Here is a 20,702-nt window from a genome sequence, read left to right as displayed (position 1 = left end):
TCATTATTTGAAGTGGTAGTAAAAATAATTGTTGCTACTGTATTATTAGTATGTATATAAATTATTTTATGATTATTGTTTGCAAAATCAATAAACAGTTGAAACAGAGAAATTTATCTTTCTGGTTCTACTAAACTGTACACTCTCCTACCCCCCTTTTTAAAAAACTGTTCTTTTTGCTTGTAAACACTGAACATAAGGCTGGAGCACACTGCAAGCTTAACTTGGGAGAGTAAAACAGACTCAACAAAGTCAAGGTCAAGGGAATTATGAATGCCTTTTTCACAGTGTTCTTTCTATATCTAATTAAGTATCCCTGTGGAATGGAATTGGTTATGTAGGAGATAGTGGCCGCAAACAGAAACGTGGCATTTCAGAACACAGATTCTCTTCAAGAACTGCTGCTGGATTCTCCTATTAGCCATATCTTGTATTTTTAGCTACATCAGCAATGAACGGTAAAACTTTCCAAAAAGATGCAAATTTGAATTATTTAAGGGAATAAAAGACATCAGGCATTCATAAAAAGTTCATTCTGGTATGAGCTCTGTGAGAAATGTATTTCATGGATTTTTTATACTGATGCAAATAGCCTGTTTTAGCATGTGTGGTTGGTACAGTATGTGTTCTGTACTAAGAGCCAGTTGTGTTAAAGTCATTTGTATTTGTGGATAACTGCTATCAGTGTGCTATCAAAAAATGTTATGTATTAAAAATATGAAACAGTATGTAAAGTATAGCTGTATTGTAATCATACCTGTTTGGATACCATTGAATAATTTTCTTAATGAACTACTGTTATTATATCAAGTGAATATAAATAGCTATTCAACCAAAAAGAGATCCTGAAGGCAGAAGCAACAGTGAAAATGGAGGGCACTGGGACTCAACTATGATGGCACTGGGACAGATGTTACTTGGGCTTAGGTGTTGTGACCTGAGCCAACATTTCTGATAGGGAAGCACACCAACACTGTGAGGCTAACACATTTCCTTGCTATCGGTTTTGGGAAAAAAGCATTTTGTACTATAGTAAGCATGTAAAGTAAAATGAATCAGAAACCAATAACACAGACAGAAGAATGCAGAGTAGTAGGTTTTTATGATGAACAAATGACACAACAGAAGAGTGAGAAATTAAATATAATCAAATTGATAAGCTGTTTTAAAATGAGCCTTTGCCCCTGCTTTGTCAAAAGATTAGTGCTCATGCTCATTTTTAAATGCTGCATCATTCATCCATCTCTGTACAGTCACTGTTTAATTTAGATCTCAGGCATTTACCAGTAGCACTTATAGGGATTTTGTAAAAATTTTACAAAATGTGAAATGTCAGCATGTGAAAGTGAGTTTTTAAAAATATATATCAGCAACTACATACAGTACATGAAACTTTCTAAAACTAAAACAGTTCACTGCTACAACGTAAAACATTGATCAAATAGATTAATAAAAGTCTTTAGATAAACGGAAAAGATCTTGTAACTTGTTTGTAAGTTACACACTCATGTCTGTCTCTCATTGAGATGTCCAGCTTCTAATTGGTATGACCCTCCTCAGGACAAGTGGATTTCTGGTACTGGACTGATGTATAGGATGGGAAAATGAGATGAGGAAAAGGATGGGTCATAAGTGATACAGAAGAGTTGTGGTGTGGTGGGTCAGTTTAACTTTTGGCAAAGAAGGGCAACAGTCCTCTTTAAAATGGACTTTGCCACATAACTTCTTGTGCTGTAGGAAACAAGAAGCTCTTCAGCACAGAAGCAACTTCTAGCTGTGCAACAGGATGTGATCCTGCACCAGTGGCTTTGAAAACCTTGGATAAACTTAGGCCAGTAGCTTTGTTGAAGGTAACAATTTGCTGTGCTACTGATTTACAATCTGAGCCATCAAATACATTTTTAAATAGAGGTGCAGAATTGGTCACTTCCGTCATTCTAGCAATTCATGTTACTACTGTGTTCTACCGTATATGGCTGTGTGTTCTGTCATTGATAGTGTCATTTGTGTTCACCTGACGTCACTCTGTAATTGTAAGATTGATGACAAAAAGCATTAATGTAACTAAAACTGGGTTGTTTCCTCCATTTACCAAAAACTGACTCAGTACCAGAAGCTTAGCAGCATGAATCAGATTTATAGTACTTTTACTGCCCTTTGTCCTAAAAATTGTTCAGATGCAATCAGACCTCATATTTTAACCGCTTTAGGGGTAGCCTCTTCTAAACCAAAACAGCACAGCTATAAGACCAAACTTGACTCATCAGAAGACTGATTATTTTGCAGAAGGGAACTGCTTTTAACAACTCAGTGATATCACTGTAACAGACACTGCTCCACACCATCAACTGTGTGACAGAGAGGTCATCCTTACTGGTTTCAGCATCTCTCTGAACATTGACAGGGATACACGAAAACAAAATGAGTCCTGTGTCTGTATGGTACTGCCGCTACCTAGTTCACTCTCTTAAATTTCCTAAAAATAATTGTACAGTAAGTTGTCAACAAGAACTGATGATAAAGCTGTGTTTACTGTACAGTATATGGTTTATCAAGAAACAGTTTCTGTTTGAGCAAATACTGGGTCCAGCCTAGATACAGACTAGACTATTTACAGCAGATGTCATTAAAACAAAATAATTGGAGAAGCAGGTGATGAAAGCTAGAGTTTTAAATGGTGGCAGTAACTACTGTACTTAGTGATGATGTAATGTAATACTGGTGTAATTACTAGTGTCCATGGAGTACTGGCTGGTTGCAGCTCCCAATATTGGTAAGTGAATGTTACAGCAGTTTGAGAAAGAACAAGAAGATAGTTATTGCTAAAGACAACAATAAACAGCTGGTTCATTTTTAGTAGAAGAGATATGCTGACATTGTCAGCTCAAAGTGTTGCCCACTTTGTTTCAGGCTTCTCCTTTTTACACGGTGGGAATGACTTGCCACCTGTGTGTTCTTTCTGATAGTAAGATAAAAAGAGACCACTTTAAATAATTGTCAAATGTGGGCTCGAGTCAAACCTGAGGCCAGCCCAGGGGTACCCTTTTGCTTTGGAAGCATCCACCCTTGAGAGAAGATGGCTCTGAGGCAGCCTGGGACTGGCCCATACTGCGGGTATAAACAGGGTTGGACCCATGTGGTTCTCTACTCTTGTACATGGTATCATTCCAACTACGGAGATGATGACAAGTATTGGGTAGCTTAGACTTGAAACTGGTGGTTTTATTTCTGAGAAATTCTCCTCTAAAGCGTTTTGTGGTAAAAGAAAGGCTACTCCCTTACCCTGCCCCTCCAGATTCTTCTGGCATAAAACGTGACAGAAGAAATCGCACTGAGGGTTGTTTAATTTTTGGTGCGGATCAGCTTTCATTTTATCACTTTTAGGTGCACCACGGATACCATCATTAACACGTCAAAACATCTTGTAAATTAATTACAAACCTTCAGATGCTTTATAGTTCTAAAGCCTGTGTTGCAAACACTAAATACTTTGAGTCTCATTATCCAGTGACGCCTACTTCTTGAGCAAGTTTTATCATATAAATGTAATGAATTTTCTTGCCTAGCAGCAGGGAAATGTGTTGATACGCTGGATTGAACAAATCACAGTATATATTTGCTGTATAGGAGTATTATGCTACCTGAAGGAAGAAATAAATTCCTAGATATCTCCAATATACTGTGGACATACAGTGTATGCAATTTTCATTTTTCCCTGTTTTCAGGTTACTAGATCTTTGGAACAGTATGGAAACTTAACTATGTACAGAAGTTGAATATTGAACTTATAGTCCTGCTGAATGTTTGATGAGGTGGGTGATATTTCAGATTGTAATGAACTGCATACACTATTATATTCTTTTTGTTATCTGAACAGAAAAAATGAAATGAAAAAATTCCTTTAAAAGCCTATCTTTTGGTCAGAAAATAGCCATATCACGCTATTGAGCTTAATCAGGGCAGAACAGACATCTGTGGTTGCTTACTGTGACCTACAATAATATGCACAAAGCGGAATTTGAAGTCTCTCTAGAGAGGTCCTGCTGTCTAGTGTTATGAAATGTCCAGAACTAGTTATTCTTATATCCCTCGATATACAGTAGACTGTATAATCCTCATTCTTAAGCATGGCTTAACCTCTGCTTTTTATTATATATAAAGATACCATTCATTAACATAGGGAGGTGCCAAAAAGTAATGTCTGGCAAATACCAGAAGGAAAAAAAGAAAATTCCTCTGACTTTCCTTGAACTTTGTTCCTAAAAAAAAGTTTTCTTGCTGATATTATATTGTTTTTTTTTGTTTTGAAATCCAACATACTTTATGAACAATTACTTCTGTGTTTTACATTTTCTTAATCAATTTTCATACAGTATGAACAGTTTTTCTTCATTTGTATTACATACTGTATGTATATTTTTATTTTGATTCTAAATGACAATCGTTTTCAGGTTTTAGGGTTCTAATTTGTTTTTTTTTTCACATTTGGCCCGATTTGTGTGAAAGGGTGTACAGTGTTACATTTATTTACTACCCTTCCAGAACGATGTATCTAACTGTGCCGAATAGAGTGGAGAGATTCTGTCAGGCAGGAATTTTATGGAAGGTGTGGTGTATTGGCGTAAGAAAAAAATTCAAATAACTGTTATGCCTAAAAGTAACTTATCTGTACTTTAAATTTGTGCTTTTTTCCTAGATGTAGATATAGAGAAATGCACACATATTCTTCACAGTACACATACTGTAAGTCTTGTACAGTATTTAGCATATCGTAGAAAAGGATTGTGAAGGGCTAAAATACAAATGACCTTTTTATTAAAGACTTGTGATCAAATATAATTCCTTCTCTTAAAACAATGATGATAAAATTGTTGCAGTCTTTCATGATACTAAGTTCATGGTATTCTATGTGAAATATTGAATAGCCCTTTTTGTTTTTAGCATTACCTTAAATTTATACAAGATTTTGCCCTCCTGTCTTGGAATTGTTGATACTCTCTTCACTGCATGTGAGTGTCATAAAGTCATGATCATGGGGAATAATAATTTGCTGTATTTTTGTGTTTTCTCCTTGACCCTTTTATTTACAAGAACTGGCTTTATGATGTGGTCTTCGTTGCTTTTCAGTAACCTAAAGTGCTTGCAGTACTTATCTCTAAATACAGTAAGTGTTACGACATCCCAGTTTTCGGGGTTCTGAACTCAACTGGAAGGGCTGAAATTCAAATTCAAATTCAAAGGGTTCAAATTCCAAGCATTGTTGTATACTTGAGAAAGCTGCTTTACCCAGATTCTTCCTGTAAAATATCCAGCTGTTTAAATGGGTGCAAATGTTCAATAAATCACATTAGATAATAGTTTCAGCCAAATAAAATGATAATACAACCAAGCAGCAAAGCTCCAGAAAATGCTGCATTGTACAACACATCACCAGATTTCTCAGCAGTTTTAATAACACACCTGTATGTCATTCTGTTTATTATTCATCCCTTAACAAGTTTTTCAACTTGAAGGTCACAATACTTGCTGTGAAGATGTTGATTTGCTTTTCTGCAGAGAAATGTTCTGAAGGCTGCTGTAGGTTTACTGGTGGAGTGCCCCTTCAGGCGTACCCATCACATCAAGCTTTGAAAAAGTCTCCCTAGGACCAATTGGAGACTTGTTATCAGTGTATATATATATTATTGTTTTAACTGTGTATCATTTACAGGCAGTGAATCTCTTGTAAGGTTATTAGTGGGGCGTATTTTCCACTTCATTACATGGTTATGAAATGCTAGGCTTGTTTTTTTTATTAAAAATATTTATTTTATTAATAAGCATTTACAGTATGTGTACAAACTCAGAATTTTCCTTGCCTTTCTGCCCCCTATCCAAAGGTTCTTATTATGTTTATCTATGTGTTACCAATCAACGTCAGTTTCCACATTGATATTTGCCTTTGACGAGTGGATTCCTGTTCACATTCCATCCCTCTCCAACATTCCTCTTTACTTTAAACAGCTAAAAGCAACACTGTGGTTTTGGGCAGAGAAAGTAAATGAAATTGATGTTTGTTGTTGTTTTCGTTGGTAATACAAAGCCTCAAGGTGCACATTTCTTTCCAAATATTTGAGCTTTTATCTTCATGTTTTTGCTGCTGTTCTTCACTCTTCTGGACCACACAGTCCCGGCGTTAAGAATGAAACATAAAAATTAGTAACTTTAAGATTTTCTTTTAGGGGACTTTAAATGTTTATAAGTAAAACAGAAAAAGCAATTTGACCATGATGACCTGTCCATTTGAGAGTTCGTATAAAATTCAGTTTTAGGAAATGGAACAACTTTTTGCAAATTCCTGGTCACAACAGGAAGAGTAAGATTGTTTGAATTGCTTCCTCTTGTTTACAAGATTTATTATCTTTGTATGTTCTATCAGCATAGGATACAAGCAAGGTACAAATGTATGATAATGATCTACTGAAAACAAAAACTCATGCAATACTCTAGAAGGAGGAATAACATTCCAAGGAGCCTTAAAGGGCACGTGCCAAGGTTCAGACAAATATACGTTGTGGAGTTATACATCATCTGTAGCTTCAACTGTTTAAGTAATGTGACATAATATGACATAATTTTTACAAACATTTAAACATTTGTTCTGAATTTTAAACTCGTCTGCCTGTCATGCACACTTTCCAGATGTACAGTACTTGCTCTTGTACAGGGGTGCGTCCTCTCACAGTCTTGTCCACACGGAAGCTTTCTGAGCCTTGTCTTGGCACAATCCTTAGGTGTTATTCGTTATTCGTTAGAACCTCAAGAATAAGGTCCATTTTAGGTCCATTTTTGTATCAAGGTGGGGAGAGTTAAATTAAATTTCCCAAAGAAATTTAATTCTCCTGATGGAAACGAAGGATCTGTTTATGAGGGAGCACATGGTGTTTAAATCATCTCTTCTATTCCCCAGGTTCAGGAGATCGTGACCTCCTATACTTCTCCACAGACACACCTACACAGTTCACATAGTCCATGGGTTCAGAACATTAACCCTACTAGAAATATTCGGCTCAGTTTGATGATGCCACTTTCCTCCTCTGCACCGCATTTAAACTCTATTACATTTTTCTCCTTCTTGTGCGGCAGTTATAGTTGCACACAGTGCTACAGTTTCTGTCATTGGGAAGGACACAGTGTTTTACCTTATTGAACCAGATGAAAACCTCATACAACACAGTAGTTCTTCGCAGAGTAACTTTGTGTTTTTTTTTCTTTAATGCTCACAGTTGTAGTCACAATTTCAATGAGTTGTTTAGAAATCATGATAGCCATTGAAGTTTCCACTCACTCAGTTCCATAAGGTGATGACTGTCCTATTCCACGCCATCAGGGTCTTGAGCTTTTATGGCAGTCCGCTCTAGGATCTGATTTCCATCAGGGTCTGCTAACAGGTGCTGCATTTACTAAAAACAGGTGGGCCCTGGTATTGATTTCTATGGGGGATAGGGGAGTAGTACAAAACAGTGTCACGCAGGCCATTCATAATATATGGTCCTTGGATGCCGGTTGTTGATTTTTAAAGCATTTTCTCTCTGTAGTTAAGGCATTTGCTACATTCAATACATGTCTTGGGAAAAGGAGCATTTTCTTTAGAAACCTCCCAATTTACCATCTTCACATCTAATAAAGGTCTGCATACTCTGTTTGTCATTAAGTCATGTTAGAAACGCACAGCAATTGAATAGTTATAGTAATGAAAGTCACGGATGAGTGTGCAATCTTTTTTGTGAATTCCTCAAGCATTACAATTTCCCTTTATGTATTAAACAAGCATTTAATTTAGAAAGATTCCAAACTGCCTGTAGAAAGTAACATACTCCTTAGATACGTTTGCAGTTTTCACTCACTGGCTTTTCATATTTATACAGTATAAAATCTGCAGTCAGGTTTTGTAAATAAATGGGACTTGCAGGAAGGAAATTGGTAATTCATGAAAGATTCTTTATAAAAGCATCCAGTGTATTAACTTGGATGATTTAACAGTTTCCACTGTTATCCTAACCAGGATGAGTAATGTGCTACAGACATACAGAAGGACAACACCATGAACTTTATCAAAATACATCTTACCTTGGTAGTCTCACCCATACACCTACAGCACAAATCTTTCTGGGAAATAAGTGTCTGCAATTTTAATCCTGGATTTCCTTGTGTTCCTTGAAGCTGGTTTGTGCTGTTTTTAATTCACTGAAATATCTTTTAACTTGTTGACTCTCCCAGCGCTTGTGTATCACCATGCAACATGTGTTTTAGATCTCTTTCAGTGTCTGGGTGCTTGGTTAAGGCATGCATATTGCTGTGTGAAGTTCCTATGAGTCTTGTGCAGTGTCCTGTTAGAGGTGTGGTGGTCAAAACACTGTAAATGTTTTGTAATCGTGAAGTGCTGGAATTTGCTGGATTGTCTGGTTTTCATTCCACGTGAGCTTTTAGTTACTTAATTGAACCAGCTATTTGCTCCAAACAAGCACCTCATTGCTTTCGAGTTTTAAAGATGTGGTAACATAAATATCCCTAACAATCCTGTTAGAATACAGTCCTGCAGGATCACCATTTCCTGTCGGTTTGCAAGTGTGTGATACAGTTTTGGCATGATCTTTCTTGCCCTGCACTCAGCAGTTAAGACTATACAGTACAGTATATCCTACTGTTACATTGGGTTAAATTCTGTAAATAGGAGTTGTGAGAGTGAAAACAAGCCTCCAACCAAGCTCAGACTAATTAGTATAAGCACAGTTAGCTGGCACGCATATCCCAGAATCCTATGTTTTCCACCGTACCCTCCTCCTCATGCCCGCTTGCTGAGGGTGCTGGTGACCTCACCCTCAGTGCTGAGCTGAGTGGGTCAGTGGCAAGGTGTACATCACTGTGTTTACCCAGAACCATCAGGTCGGGCTCAGGATTTCCTTACCTTGTGTCAGTGAAAACCAGTTTAAGCTTTCCTGAGATCTTTGCAGCCTGAAGTGTGGATGCGTTTATGTGCAAGTGAAATTTCATATGCCCCTGTTAATCGAGATTTATATAAAGGACAGCAGTTAACCACTGCCCTGAGGCATGCACTATAGAAATGAGTTAATACTACAAGAAGTCATTTTTTTGTCTGTGCCAAGTCTGAAGTAAACCTGGAGGTCTATCTATGTAGAGTATACAGACAGGAAAATACCTTGATGTGATGCTTTTGATCAACAGGAAAAATAGGCTTTATTAATATCTTACTTTCCCATGTTACTTGATTAAATAATTGATTGGGATGTTATTTACATGTGAAAATGTATTAGTATATTTGTCATGACGGTGGTTGTAATGTTGATGAAGTTGAAAAAAACACTTCTTCTACTGCTAGTAATCTAACATTGTTTTAAAAACAGTAATTAAAATTACACAAAATATGTTTTATGCTCCACTATGTCCTGCATTGTAGTAGGAAGTCAAGTTGATTCAAGTCAATCTAAATTGTCTGTAATGTTTTGATGGATAGATTGCACTTCACTTAAGAATGGCCACCCTGGTCATGGACCTGAATTTAATTAATTAATTTGCTGTATCTCCTTTACAGCAATGGCGAAAGTATGTAACAATGCACAAAATGCCACTAGTGGTGTGGTTCAGTGAACATGTATATCAGTATACATAATCCCTCTTCTGATACAATACTAACAGTAAAAGAGGACCAGTTATCTGAAAGGCCTTGTATTGAAATTCACATTCACACATAAAGCTAATTATTATAGAGCCAATAAATCCTTCGTAAGTGAACGCTAATTGAAAAACCAAATTTCTTTAACAATAACAAATGCAAATTGCTTTTTGGTTCACAAAGATCTTGTGGTCAAATACTAATACAATATTAAATACCCCATTTGTTTTAATGGCTCTCCCCTTATCTCTTTTGCAAAATTCTACATGGTGCAGAATGTATCAGAAGGTGCACTTCTGACATTTTTTATAAATACTGTATACCAATGCTTCTACTGTTTGTAATGTAGAGCTCTGGCATTGAACTGCTGATGTCCAAGATCTTTGTCTCTGGCTTTACTGGCCAAGCCATTTCCATATAAGAAAGGAAACCTGGCAGTATAATTCCACCAGGATACGGGATGATACAGGATATACAGTACAGTACTGTCTCTGTACACTCTGTAAGGAACGCACACAGCTGCAGCACATCTAACTAACATAGGGTAACAGCCAGTCAGAAAACAGAATGTCTAAAATATTATTTATTAATATTATAAAGGATTATAATATTAATCCTCAGATTGTTCCTTTGCAACCAGCATGCTGATGCAGTGCCTTGCACAAACATCATTAATATTACAATTACACATTTGTAGAAACAACATCATTTGTAAGTGGTACCTTTCTCCATGACATTGCCAGATCTGGACTGCTGTGCTGTAGTGCCACTCTTCTTCTGCTTACATCTCACCCTCACAATAACACTCTAGGTTGTGGAATTGTACAGAAGCAATATAGTCCATGAAAACCTGTAAAAACTATGAAACCATGAAAAGAAAGTATAATAATCTGTCCAGAGGATAGATCTCTAACGCCCCATGTTCTTGTCATTTTATGGACAAGTGAGGGATCTGCAGGTCTGATCCAAGAAAGGCATTCCTGTGGATTTAGACAGTCAACAAACAGAAATTTGGACAATTAAATTGAATCATATTAAAGTCTACTTACTGAGCAACAGATTGGTGCGATTAAGTCCTTGAGATTTTTGGTGTTTGACCATAACAATGAAAATGTTTCTCTTTTTTAAATGCTAGAAGGAAATATTAATTATAGATCTTCCAAGATTAAATGGAAGAAAATCAATTCTGATGTTCAGATTTTTCTTGCTTTATTAAATCTATTTGCAAGGTGTGTCTAGTAGTTAACTAGTTATTGATTTATTTTCTCCAATATTCCATAATAGGCTAATGTCTCTCCACAATTTCTTTTAATTTTTTATTCTGCAGCACATTAATCATGTTTATGTATTACCCAGGTTTATTAGGCATCTGCCACATGAAGGGACCTCATTGTTAGATATGAAATGGCTAAACTTTGACTTTGAATCCACATGCAGGTTATCAAATACACATTTTTGTAATATAGTTTTTAATAGGTATCGTAAACAAAAAAAAACAGTAATCAGACATTGACAAACTGTTATGCAGTATAATGAATAGTAAGGAGTAACAGCTAAGAAGAATGTGAGATCACTCAAGCAACATGAGAGAAATTAAAATAATCTAGCATTTACTTACCCTGTGGGACCCAAAAATATCCAGTTAATCCAGTGTGTAACTGAAGATAATGCCTTTCTGTCTTTTCCTGGTCAAAAGGCACGCTTGAATATTGGATTGGTCATTTGCAGAAGTCTAAAATCTCCCGCAGGTGCTATTAAAAGATAAGAAAAGCTCATAAGGTAGTAAATATGGATAAGAGCAGGCATTTTAAAACGGTGGACCACTTGATTGCAATGCAATCAGGTATATCTTTCTATTCTATTATTGTGACAATATTTTACTTAAACCGACTGTAATATCTTGTTTGTCAGGAATGGCATGTTCTGTATCTTCAACATAATTCTCACGATATAAAGTATCACTGTTGATATTGCACTCAAATTTGGATATCTCTCCCATGTCATTATCTCATTTTATTTCTGCCACAACCTTCAGCTGCTACAATTACTTGGTATTGTTCACGGTTGCATATTAGCTCTAAATAAAGAATGAGAAAATAAAAGGACATTAACATGAATCATTAACAGTTAGGATTTACTGCACAGCTCATGTGTCTTTACAGACATTGTAACACTACTCTGCAAATGTCTGAGACATTTTGCTTTTCTCTCATTAATTTTCCCTCATTATGCAGAATCAAAGTTCTATGGGGATCTTTCACTGCATTGATAGCCAATTGGTTTTAAGTTAACAGTAAATCTTTGTAGACTTGTGTGATTAATTAAAATAGTAGCCTTTTAGCTTAATGAGTGTGTAGAAAGGAACAAAGATCATTCATGACCAGGAACACCTGACATTATCTTAAGAAGATTCATAAATAAATATCATGAAGAAGTTGCTAGCCTATTACATATTGGCTAAATACAGTATGTGCACTTGGCCTTGTTGCTGTCATCAAATTCTTGGAAATTCTGATCTGCAAAATTGAAAGATTTTAGAGTTAAAGATACTTAAAGACAAGTTTGGTTTCATCTCACCAAGACTCACCAAGACTATGCTTTATTAATAACAGCCAGACTTATTAGTATATTTATTATAATATTTCCTTACATTTATACAGCACTTTTATGGACACTCCACTCAAAGTGCTCTCCCTACACCACCATCAATGTGCAGCACCCAACTGGATGATGCAAGGTTGAGTTGTTATAATATTAGAAATCACTAGTGAATTATTTGTATAAATTATTGATACTTGGACATACAGTAATGCTTCAAAACAATTTCTTAACTAACATTTAACAGAGAATGAATACATAGACCATTAACGCAGAAGGACTTACATTTCTAAAGGATATATTATTATTAGTAGTAGAAGTATGTTCTTATTATCTACAGTAATTACATTGTTATTACTAAATGCTATGAAAATGTTATATTTGCATTTACAATTATTGTGCTAAAAGTTTTTAAGTATTTAATTTATTGTTTTGTGGGAAATGTTATTCATATTTCTTCAGATGCAAAATTTGTAAAATTCTTACAAATTGTTTTATAAGAATTTAGACAAGGGATTAATTCCAAGTTTACACCGCTATTAGGCAGATTTGTTGTTTTGGTTAAAAGTTTTTACATGTATATGCAAAAAAGAAAATGTTTGAATTGTGTATTTTATTTTGTGAAACACCTTCTGTAAAGTAACCCTCAAACTAATACTCTGACAACATGGTTCTTGATACAGTACGTCCATGTTAGAAAATCAAAATTCACTAACTTAAAAGCATATTAACCTAGATTTTCAAATATATACTGTATGTTTATTTGATGTATTGATGATACTGTATAAAAATAGGTGGACCCAAATAGGTGGTGCCCCCAATGATTTATAATTATAATGAAGCAGAAAATATTTTCAGTGTAAAAACAAAAAATGTACAAAAGTACTCCATAATGTCACATGAAAACAAATTTGATCATTTATCCTTATGCAGTGAATATGGTCCAATATGTTTAGTTTGGGTTCAGATTTGTGATGCTACATTATGTGGCGTATACCGATCGGTTTCATGAAGTGCTGAATAAAACTGAAGAGCATGCAGACAGATTCATTTACATGATAAAAGTAGCTACTTCTACTGCTACTAATCTAACATTGTTTAAAAATAACATTTATTAAAATGTGCACAAAATAATTTTATGTTCCACTAAGTCCTGTATTGTAGTCATAAGTCCTGTTGATTCAGGTCAATGTAAATTAATTTCCCGCAATGTCTTGATGAAATTATTGCACCTTTTTAGCTTGGCTACCCTGGGTCGTGAACCTGAGTTTAATTAATTAACTTTCAGTGTTTAATCTCTTGCACTGCAGTGGTGCAATGCAGGGCTAGGATCAAAAGACTATTTTCCAACAGGACCCTGTCAACCCTAACGTTTCCTTTTCCTCTGGTAACTTGCAGCTGCTGCCCCAAAGTTGAAGAAGTTGAGGGACCAGTCTGTCCGGGAGGGCGAAAAGCTCATACTGAAGTGTGAGGCCACAGGCAACCCCATTCCTACTTACAAGTGGTACAGAGATGGCAGCGAGCTGAAAAAGAGCAAAGAAATCAAAATAAAGACTGGCAAGTAAGTCAAACTACAGGATTCTCTCGTCAAAGTCGGTCTATTCACAGGCTAGTAATCTCAAAATAAAAAATAAATCCCAGAAAGGATATCATGAATACCCTTAAATGAAGCTTTTTTTTATAAAAGTGTGTAGAAGAAAAACTAAGCTTGTAATATTTTAGCTTTTCTTTTTTCAGGTTCAGATGGCCTCCACTCATTTGCAAGTGTTCTTATACTGTTATACAATCCTTAATTACATTGTAATAGTGTGTTGTATTTGAACATTTTCATGCGCAGGGAGTTATGTACAAAGATCTTCTTATTTATAGGAACAAGGAAAGGTTTATTCCATGTTGAAAGGAAAAGGAAAGAGACACGAGGTGGAGTCTGACACCCGAAGAAGGGTCCACAGCCAAAACATGTCTCTTTTCTTTTCCTTTGCTGCCTATGAATGCTGACGCAGCTACTGTACCTTCGTCTGATTTATGTATTATAGCTGTTTCCATGACCTTTGGTCTAATAGCTATTGGGTGCCTTAATCTTTTATTAGAGATTATCATAGTATTGTAGAGATTAACCTGTTAAATTCAGATTTGTCTCCTATCTAGTTAAGACAGTCGGGAGTTATATAATCAGCCCTACGTGTTAAGGGTTCTGGTTTCTCTCTGGATGAGTGGTTAGGTGCCTCTTCCCTCAGGTTGTGTGTTTGTTCCACTCCTGCTGCACTCTGTGGAGGTGTAGAAACACATACCGTATTGACAGCTCTGTGTGAATTCACCTGGCGTCTGCAGCACCACTGCAAGGATGAGTCACTGTTTCGTAAACTAAATATAATAAGTACCATATCATTTTAATGATCAACACATACTAATTAGTAAATATCACTGTTGAAAGTGAAGAGAATGTTTATATGGTATTTGTCTGCCACTGTGTGATGAGACCTTTGCACAGTGCAGTTAGGCTCCGCTGTAAGGTGCAACATGCTATTTACTTGGTGAATACCTTTATGGTGCATAACTTCATTATATTTCATTCATTACTTCCACAATAATTCTGTTATCACTGTATCTTCTCCTATTCTTTTTTCCTCACTGCTGTATGGGCAGTAGTTTAAAATACTTAAAATCAGTTATACTGTACAGTTCAATTTGTGTCTTTCTAACTTTGTGGTCTTTATCGTACCGAAGAAGCATCCATTTTGTTCCACATTTTCCTAATCAATTTGTAAAACCACGATGTATTACTAACTATGTCTTTTCCACGTGTTCCTTTTCATAATTTTTAACGTGAGACTGATTAAAAAAAATTATCACAATCTAATGTCATTAATCAGTACATTATTTGAGTTTCTTTTCAGGTTTTGCCAAACACACACTAAGTTATGGACAGAAGCCAATATTCCCCATTATACTACCTTAATTCTGGTGGTATCTTCAGTTTCATTATGTGGAAAGTATTGCATTTGGCAGCTGAAATTAAAAGTCCTTATGAAGCCTGTATTACTCAGTGCAGTGAATGTTTGTTCATGAGCTTTACTTTCCTGTCCTATGTTCTTGTTTTTCCTGTCTTGTTCCAGCTCGTTAAATTCCTGGAAATATGTAATATAAAGTATTACCCCCACTGTAGTTACATGGTTCTGCTAAAGAATATTAATTCTTAGGGGTGGAGTGGTGGCACTGTGGCTAAGGATCTGCACCTGTGGCTGGCAGGTTGCTGGTTCAAATCCAGTGGCTGGCAGAAGAATCCTATTCCGTTTGGCCCCTGAACAAGGCCCTTAATCCCAGCTGCTCCAGGGGTGCTGTATAAATTGCTGACCCTGTGCTCTGACCTCCAGCTTCTCACCCTTTCTGTGCGTCTCATGGAGAGCAAGCTGGGGTATGTGAAAGACAAATTCCTAATGCAAGAAATTGTATACAGTATGGCTAATAAAGTGATCTTGTCTTATGATCTCCTAGAAACAAAGTATTAAATGTATTTACTTGTATAAAAGGGTTCTGGTTTGTTTTATTATCCCATTTCATTTATGCAATAAAGCATTGTGGAGTTCAGTTTTTATGTATACTGTAAATATCCAGATACTCTTCAATGAGAGTTCAACGCGCCATAGCTGTGATCTGCTGATGTCAAAATTCCAAATCAATGTCCAAAAAAGTGTCTAAATTCCACTGACAATGATAAGAGTAAAAGCTCAGTTTGACCTAACTTTTCTACTGGTATGTGGGAGGATAAGGATTTCTGTTTATTTTCATAAGTACCCAAGTGTTTTTCTTTCGACATTTCCATGTCACTGTTATTCCCTCTGTTCCTTATCAAAACTGACTGCAGTTGCTGTACAGTTGGAACAATGGACAGTCCAGGGACATTTCAGAAAAAGACTTTGCAGGAACATAACATAACATTTTTAAATGTAAAAAGTTGAGAACAAATATGTGTCCTTGTGTTTGTGATTGTAATCATTCCATAATAGAAGAATTTAATATAAAAATGGTGAATGCAAAAATTGCCAATTTTCTAATGCTTTGGCAGAACAAACTTTGTCTTCCAGATTTGTTGTCTTCCCGTAAACATGAAGAGTAAGTGTCTGCCTACTCTTCAGACAAGAGTATCTGGTGACACGAGCTTCTTAGAACAGACGGCTGCTGCTGGCTTGAGGTTTATGGGTGAGGTCACACAGAGGGGAATGGCCCAGAGCTGCCATGACTTTGATGTGGCAGAGACAGCAGTGCCATGATTTCTGAACTGATTTCGCATTCCTTAAGAATGTGTTATTTTCAGTGCTCCGCTGATTTACCAGCATTCTTTTTGAAACAATATTCTTGACACGGTTACAAACGAGAGGACCATTTGGCATATCTGGCTCATGGGATCACTTCAGTTTTGTGATTGATCCCAGGATTGCATCCAACTGGTTCTTGAAAAAATCGAGGGTACCGGCTTTTACAACGTGGCTAGGTGGGTTGACTCCAAATTCCCACAAACCTTTTTCCAAGTCCTGAATTTAGTCTTGTTGATTTTTTACAGCTTTTACAATATTTGGAAATCCCCCTAGTTTAGTGTAATCTATGCATTTCCCCAAAACATACAATTTTTCAGTGTTCAGTTCAGTTTATTTAAGCCTTTAAATGACTTAACATAACCTTTAAACACAAAAAATTCTAAAAATATATGTAATTGTAATAATCATATAATGTATTTATGCCACTAACCTCACAAGAAATGTTCATGGTGTTTAAATAAAAAAAGGCTTTTTTATTAGACTAATATTAGATTTACTGTATTAATTTCATATCTATTTTACTATATTAGTAGATAATTGGATTTCATGTAAAACTGGACAGCACATTTTGTCATATATCATTGATTTGAAAACAACTTGAAAATGAGGAAATAATTACAAGTATATGTTAAAACAAGAACGTTTTAGTTTTTATAGGTTTTTTTAAAGAGCTGTGCCTTAAGGCTTTTTGTTCTGCTCTTCCACCTTGTGCCAAACTAATTTACTCAAGACTGAAATTTTAAAATTAGTTCTTTGTTCTGTCCAAGTGTAATTTCTTAAAAATTATTCACATTCCAGCTAGTCCTTTTCACACATTACCTGATTATTAGGAAGCACAGATGTGCGAACGAATAGAGCTGTACCAAACTGACTGCACACTGTCACATCTGTGCTCTGCCACTAAGAGAACATTGAGTTAATAATCTCACACAAGAAATTCCATTTTTGCATTTTTTATTAATTATTCAGGCACTTTTTCCAGATTTTGGCAATATCTGCCATTGTGGATAGACGTTCATGAACAAAGTAGTCTTATGGCCCCACCTCAGCCCAGAAGCTAGTTTTCAATGGGAGACCTATTCTTTAGAAGGAATGAGAGAGAAGACAAGGAGGGCAGAGATGGACAGGAAAAGAAGGAGCAACAAGCAAATGACTCCAAGTTGGGGAGTGGAAAAGAAGTGCAATTAAGTTCAAGAAGGATTGTTTTAGAGGGGTCTCTTAAACTTTCAACATGGGAGCCTTGCAATTTATTTAATGCCCTAAATCTTTAGAAAACTCTGGTACATCAACAAGCAGAAGAACCCTAGATTACTCACATCTGCCTTAGAGATGAAAAACTTTCCAATGCAATTTACTGTTTCTAAACACTTAAGTTATTGAGCTCTCAATTACTAAATACAATAGTACCATCCTGTGATATTGTAGATTCCTAATCAATGTGTTTTCCCAAATAAGAGAGATTTTGTTTAGATAAACCTTTAGATAAAGTGTGAAACCTCCTATGTTAGTTCAATTTTAAAAACCACTCAAAGGAAACTGTGAATGAAGAGTTAAACTAAGAATATAAAATGCTGCAACAATATATTTTGTTAAAATGCTTTGTAATGATGGACAAATGCTGAACCATCACTACCACTCCGTGGACTAAATTGATCTCACTGGTGCTTGAACTGACATTACAGTTCAAATGACCTTTTCTCCAAAAGCACAATCATAACAATTCCTGCATGAAGGTCATTGACTTTAATCTTTAATTCTCTGCAGAATCTGATGACATCTCTCTCCCAAAGGGTGGGACTGAGAAAGAAAGGGTCTGGCTGTGAATGCGTGTGCTGATTACAAGATAAACTGGAAAGGCTCTGTCTAATGAAAATTAGCCCTCAGAATGCCTTCAGCATCGCTGCTGAAAATCTCTACTATAATATTTGTCTTCTCCTATAATATTTGATTCATAGAAGGGTTTTAAACTTCATAAAAAGCAAGGCAATGATGTGCTTTATCTTACTAAATTCCTAGTGTGCTTTATAGCTGAGGAATATTTTTTGTGTCATTTTTCATGAGTATTATCAAAAGATATACAGTATACAGTATGTTAGTTTGTTGCATGATAATGGCTGTAATTCTATCCCCAATGAAATTGAGATACAAGAATCATTTTCACATTCAAACATTTCTCATAATTTTCTCTACTTTTAATTTGTTCACAAAAGAGAAAATAATAATAATAATTATTATTATAATAATTATTGCTTACACTTATATAGCGCTTTTCTGGACACTCCACTCAAAGCGCTTTACGGGTAATGGGGATCCCCTCCACCACCACCAATGTGCAGCATCCACCTGGATGACGCGACAGCAGCCATAGTGCGCCAGAACGCTCACCACACATCAGCTATCAGCTAGTGTGGAGGAGAGCAGAGTAATGTAGCCAATTCATAGAGGGGAATTATTAGGAGGCCGTGATTGGTAAGGGCCAATGGAAAATTTGGCCAGGATGCCGGGGTTACACCCCTACTCTTTTCGAGAAATGCCCTGGGATTTTTAATGACCACAGAGAGTCAGGACCTCGGTTTTACGTCTCATCCGAAGGACAGCGCCTGTTTACAGTATAGTGTCCCTGTCACTATACTGGGGCATTAGGACCCACACAGACCACAGGGTGAGCACCCCCTGCTGCCCCCACTAACACCTCTTCCAGCAGCAACCTTGGTTTTTCCCAGGAGGTCTCCCATCCAGGTACTGACCAGGCTCACACCTGCTTAGCTTCAGTGGGTTGCCAGTTGTGAGTTGCAGGGTGATATGGCTGCTGGCTAATGATCTTGCGAAAGTGTTGTTTCTATAAGGGAGAAACATTAAAGAGAAGAAAGTTCTACTTCAATCAGCTTATTATAAACAAGAAGCATGGTCTGTGAAGATGGCAGTTACATGATATTGCTGAATGGATTTTGAACTTGATACTTTCTGTGCAAAAAAAAAGGGAGTCAGGAGCACTGGCAAAAAGAAACACATTTCTCTTTTGGACTAAAAGAGAACCCAAAATCCACACATCTGTCTAGTGCTTAACTACCGTCTTAAAATCCCTCTTTTCTTCCTTGGCACTTTTGTTTAAGTGCTGTAAATGTATCTATTGCTTGGTTGTTTTTGCTTTTCAGCTATCATACCATATTGTAGCACAGGACAGGACTGTGGAATTAATCACTTAAAATGTATTTGCAATTTACCTTCCGTTTGCATTATCCATGTTACCCTTGAGACACTTACTTTTTGAGTGACAGGAGGGCTCACTGTGTCAAGAAGCACATTCTCTTTACTGACTGTTTAACTCATTAGCAGACACAAACTATTTTTCTCGAATTACTACAAGATGCTCACTGGTACTGTTGATAATGTGAAATTATAAATGATGTGATGGGATTTATTTTATTTATCTTTTTGGTTTATTCACTCCTTTTCAGGAAAAACTCCAGGATACAGATCACCAAGGTGAAGGTTGAAGATTCGGGGAATTATACATGTGTGGTGGAGAATCTGTTGGGGAGGGACAACGCAACAAGCACCATCAACGTCCAAAGCAGTGAGTGTCAATGTCCTTGGAATCTGTACAATTCTTGTGCTTTGCTCTGCTTAATGCACCACAAACATGCTGCTACTTGGAGTGATCTGCAAATCTTTTGACTTTTGCTACCAGTAAGAAAGAATCATTTTAAAGTGACTTTCTCTGAAGGCAAAAACAGGAAATGTAGTTCAGGTGGGTAGCTGTGTCAGCATGCATAGGCTGCAAAGAAACAATTAATAGGTTTATGCTGTGCTGAAAAGAGAAGAAAGAAAACACAACGTTTTAGCTGTGGAGCCTCTTCGGGTGTGGAAGATCTTTTCAGCATGGAATAAAGCTTGACTTGTTCCAAAACAGGAAAAGACAGGCTTTAGCAGGCCTGCTTTTTGCAAAACTAAGTATGACTTATGGTCATTCTTACTTTTACAGTGACATTAGCTACTCGTTTGATTGAAGGTACTTGTTCAGGTATGGCTGCTAATCAGTACAAGCTCTGTGCTATCAAGTGAAGTAAATTAATTGTAAATTGTAAATTGTATGTCTGTGTTCATCCTGCAAT

The 20,702-nt window shown here is 36.3% G+C and overlaps 1 protein-coding gene and 1 long non-coding RNA gene across 6 annotated transcripts in view; one reads left to right on the top strand and one right to left on the bottom strand.

Moving 5' to 3' along the window:
- Positions 1-20,702, top strand: part of LOC148650764 (pro-neuregulin-2, membrane-bound isoform-like) — a 307,325-nt gene that overhangs the window by 203,473 nt on the left and 83,150 nt on the right. For all 5 annotated transcript variants that reach the window (XM_088604908.1, XM_088604910.1, XM_088604907.1 and 2 more), the window contains exons 2-3: positions 13,670-13,832; positions 20,046-20,164. In XM_088604908.1, the coding sequence (XP_088461034.1) occupies positions 13,670-13,832; positions 20,046-20,164 (282 nt within the window). The remainder of the gene's footprint in view (positions 1-13,669; positions 13,833-20,045; positions 20,165-20,702) is intronic.
- Positions 1,091-8,998, bottom strand: LOC148650766 (uncharacterized). Its single transcript, XR_015926221.1, has 3 exons — positions 8,110-8,998; positions 7,328-7,472; positions 1,091-5,641 (listed from the first exon to the last, which is right to left on the bottom strand). It is a non-coding gene; the product is annotated as an uncharacterized LOC148650766 (long non-coding RNA).

This window comes from Lepisosteus platostomus, chromosome 13 (genome assembly GCF_059453375.1).
Source record: "Lepisosteus platostomus isolate fLepPlt1 chromosome 13, fLepPlt1.hap1, whole genome shotgun sequence".
Classification (NCBI taxonomy): domain Eukaryota; kingdom Metazoa; phylum Chordata; class Actinopteri; order Semionotiformes; family Lepisosteidae; genus Lepisosteus; species Lepisosteus platostomus.
Note: the sequence above shows the minus strand (reverse complement) of the source record. Positions and strands in the feature narration are given on the sequence as shown.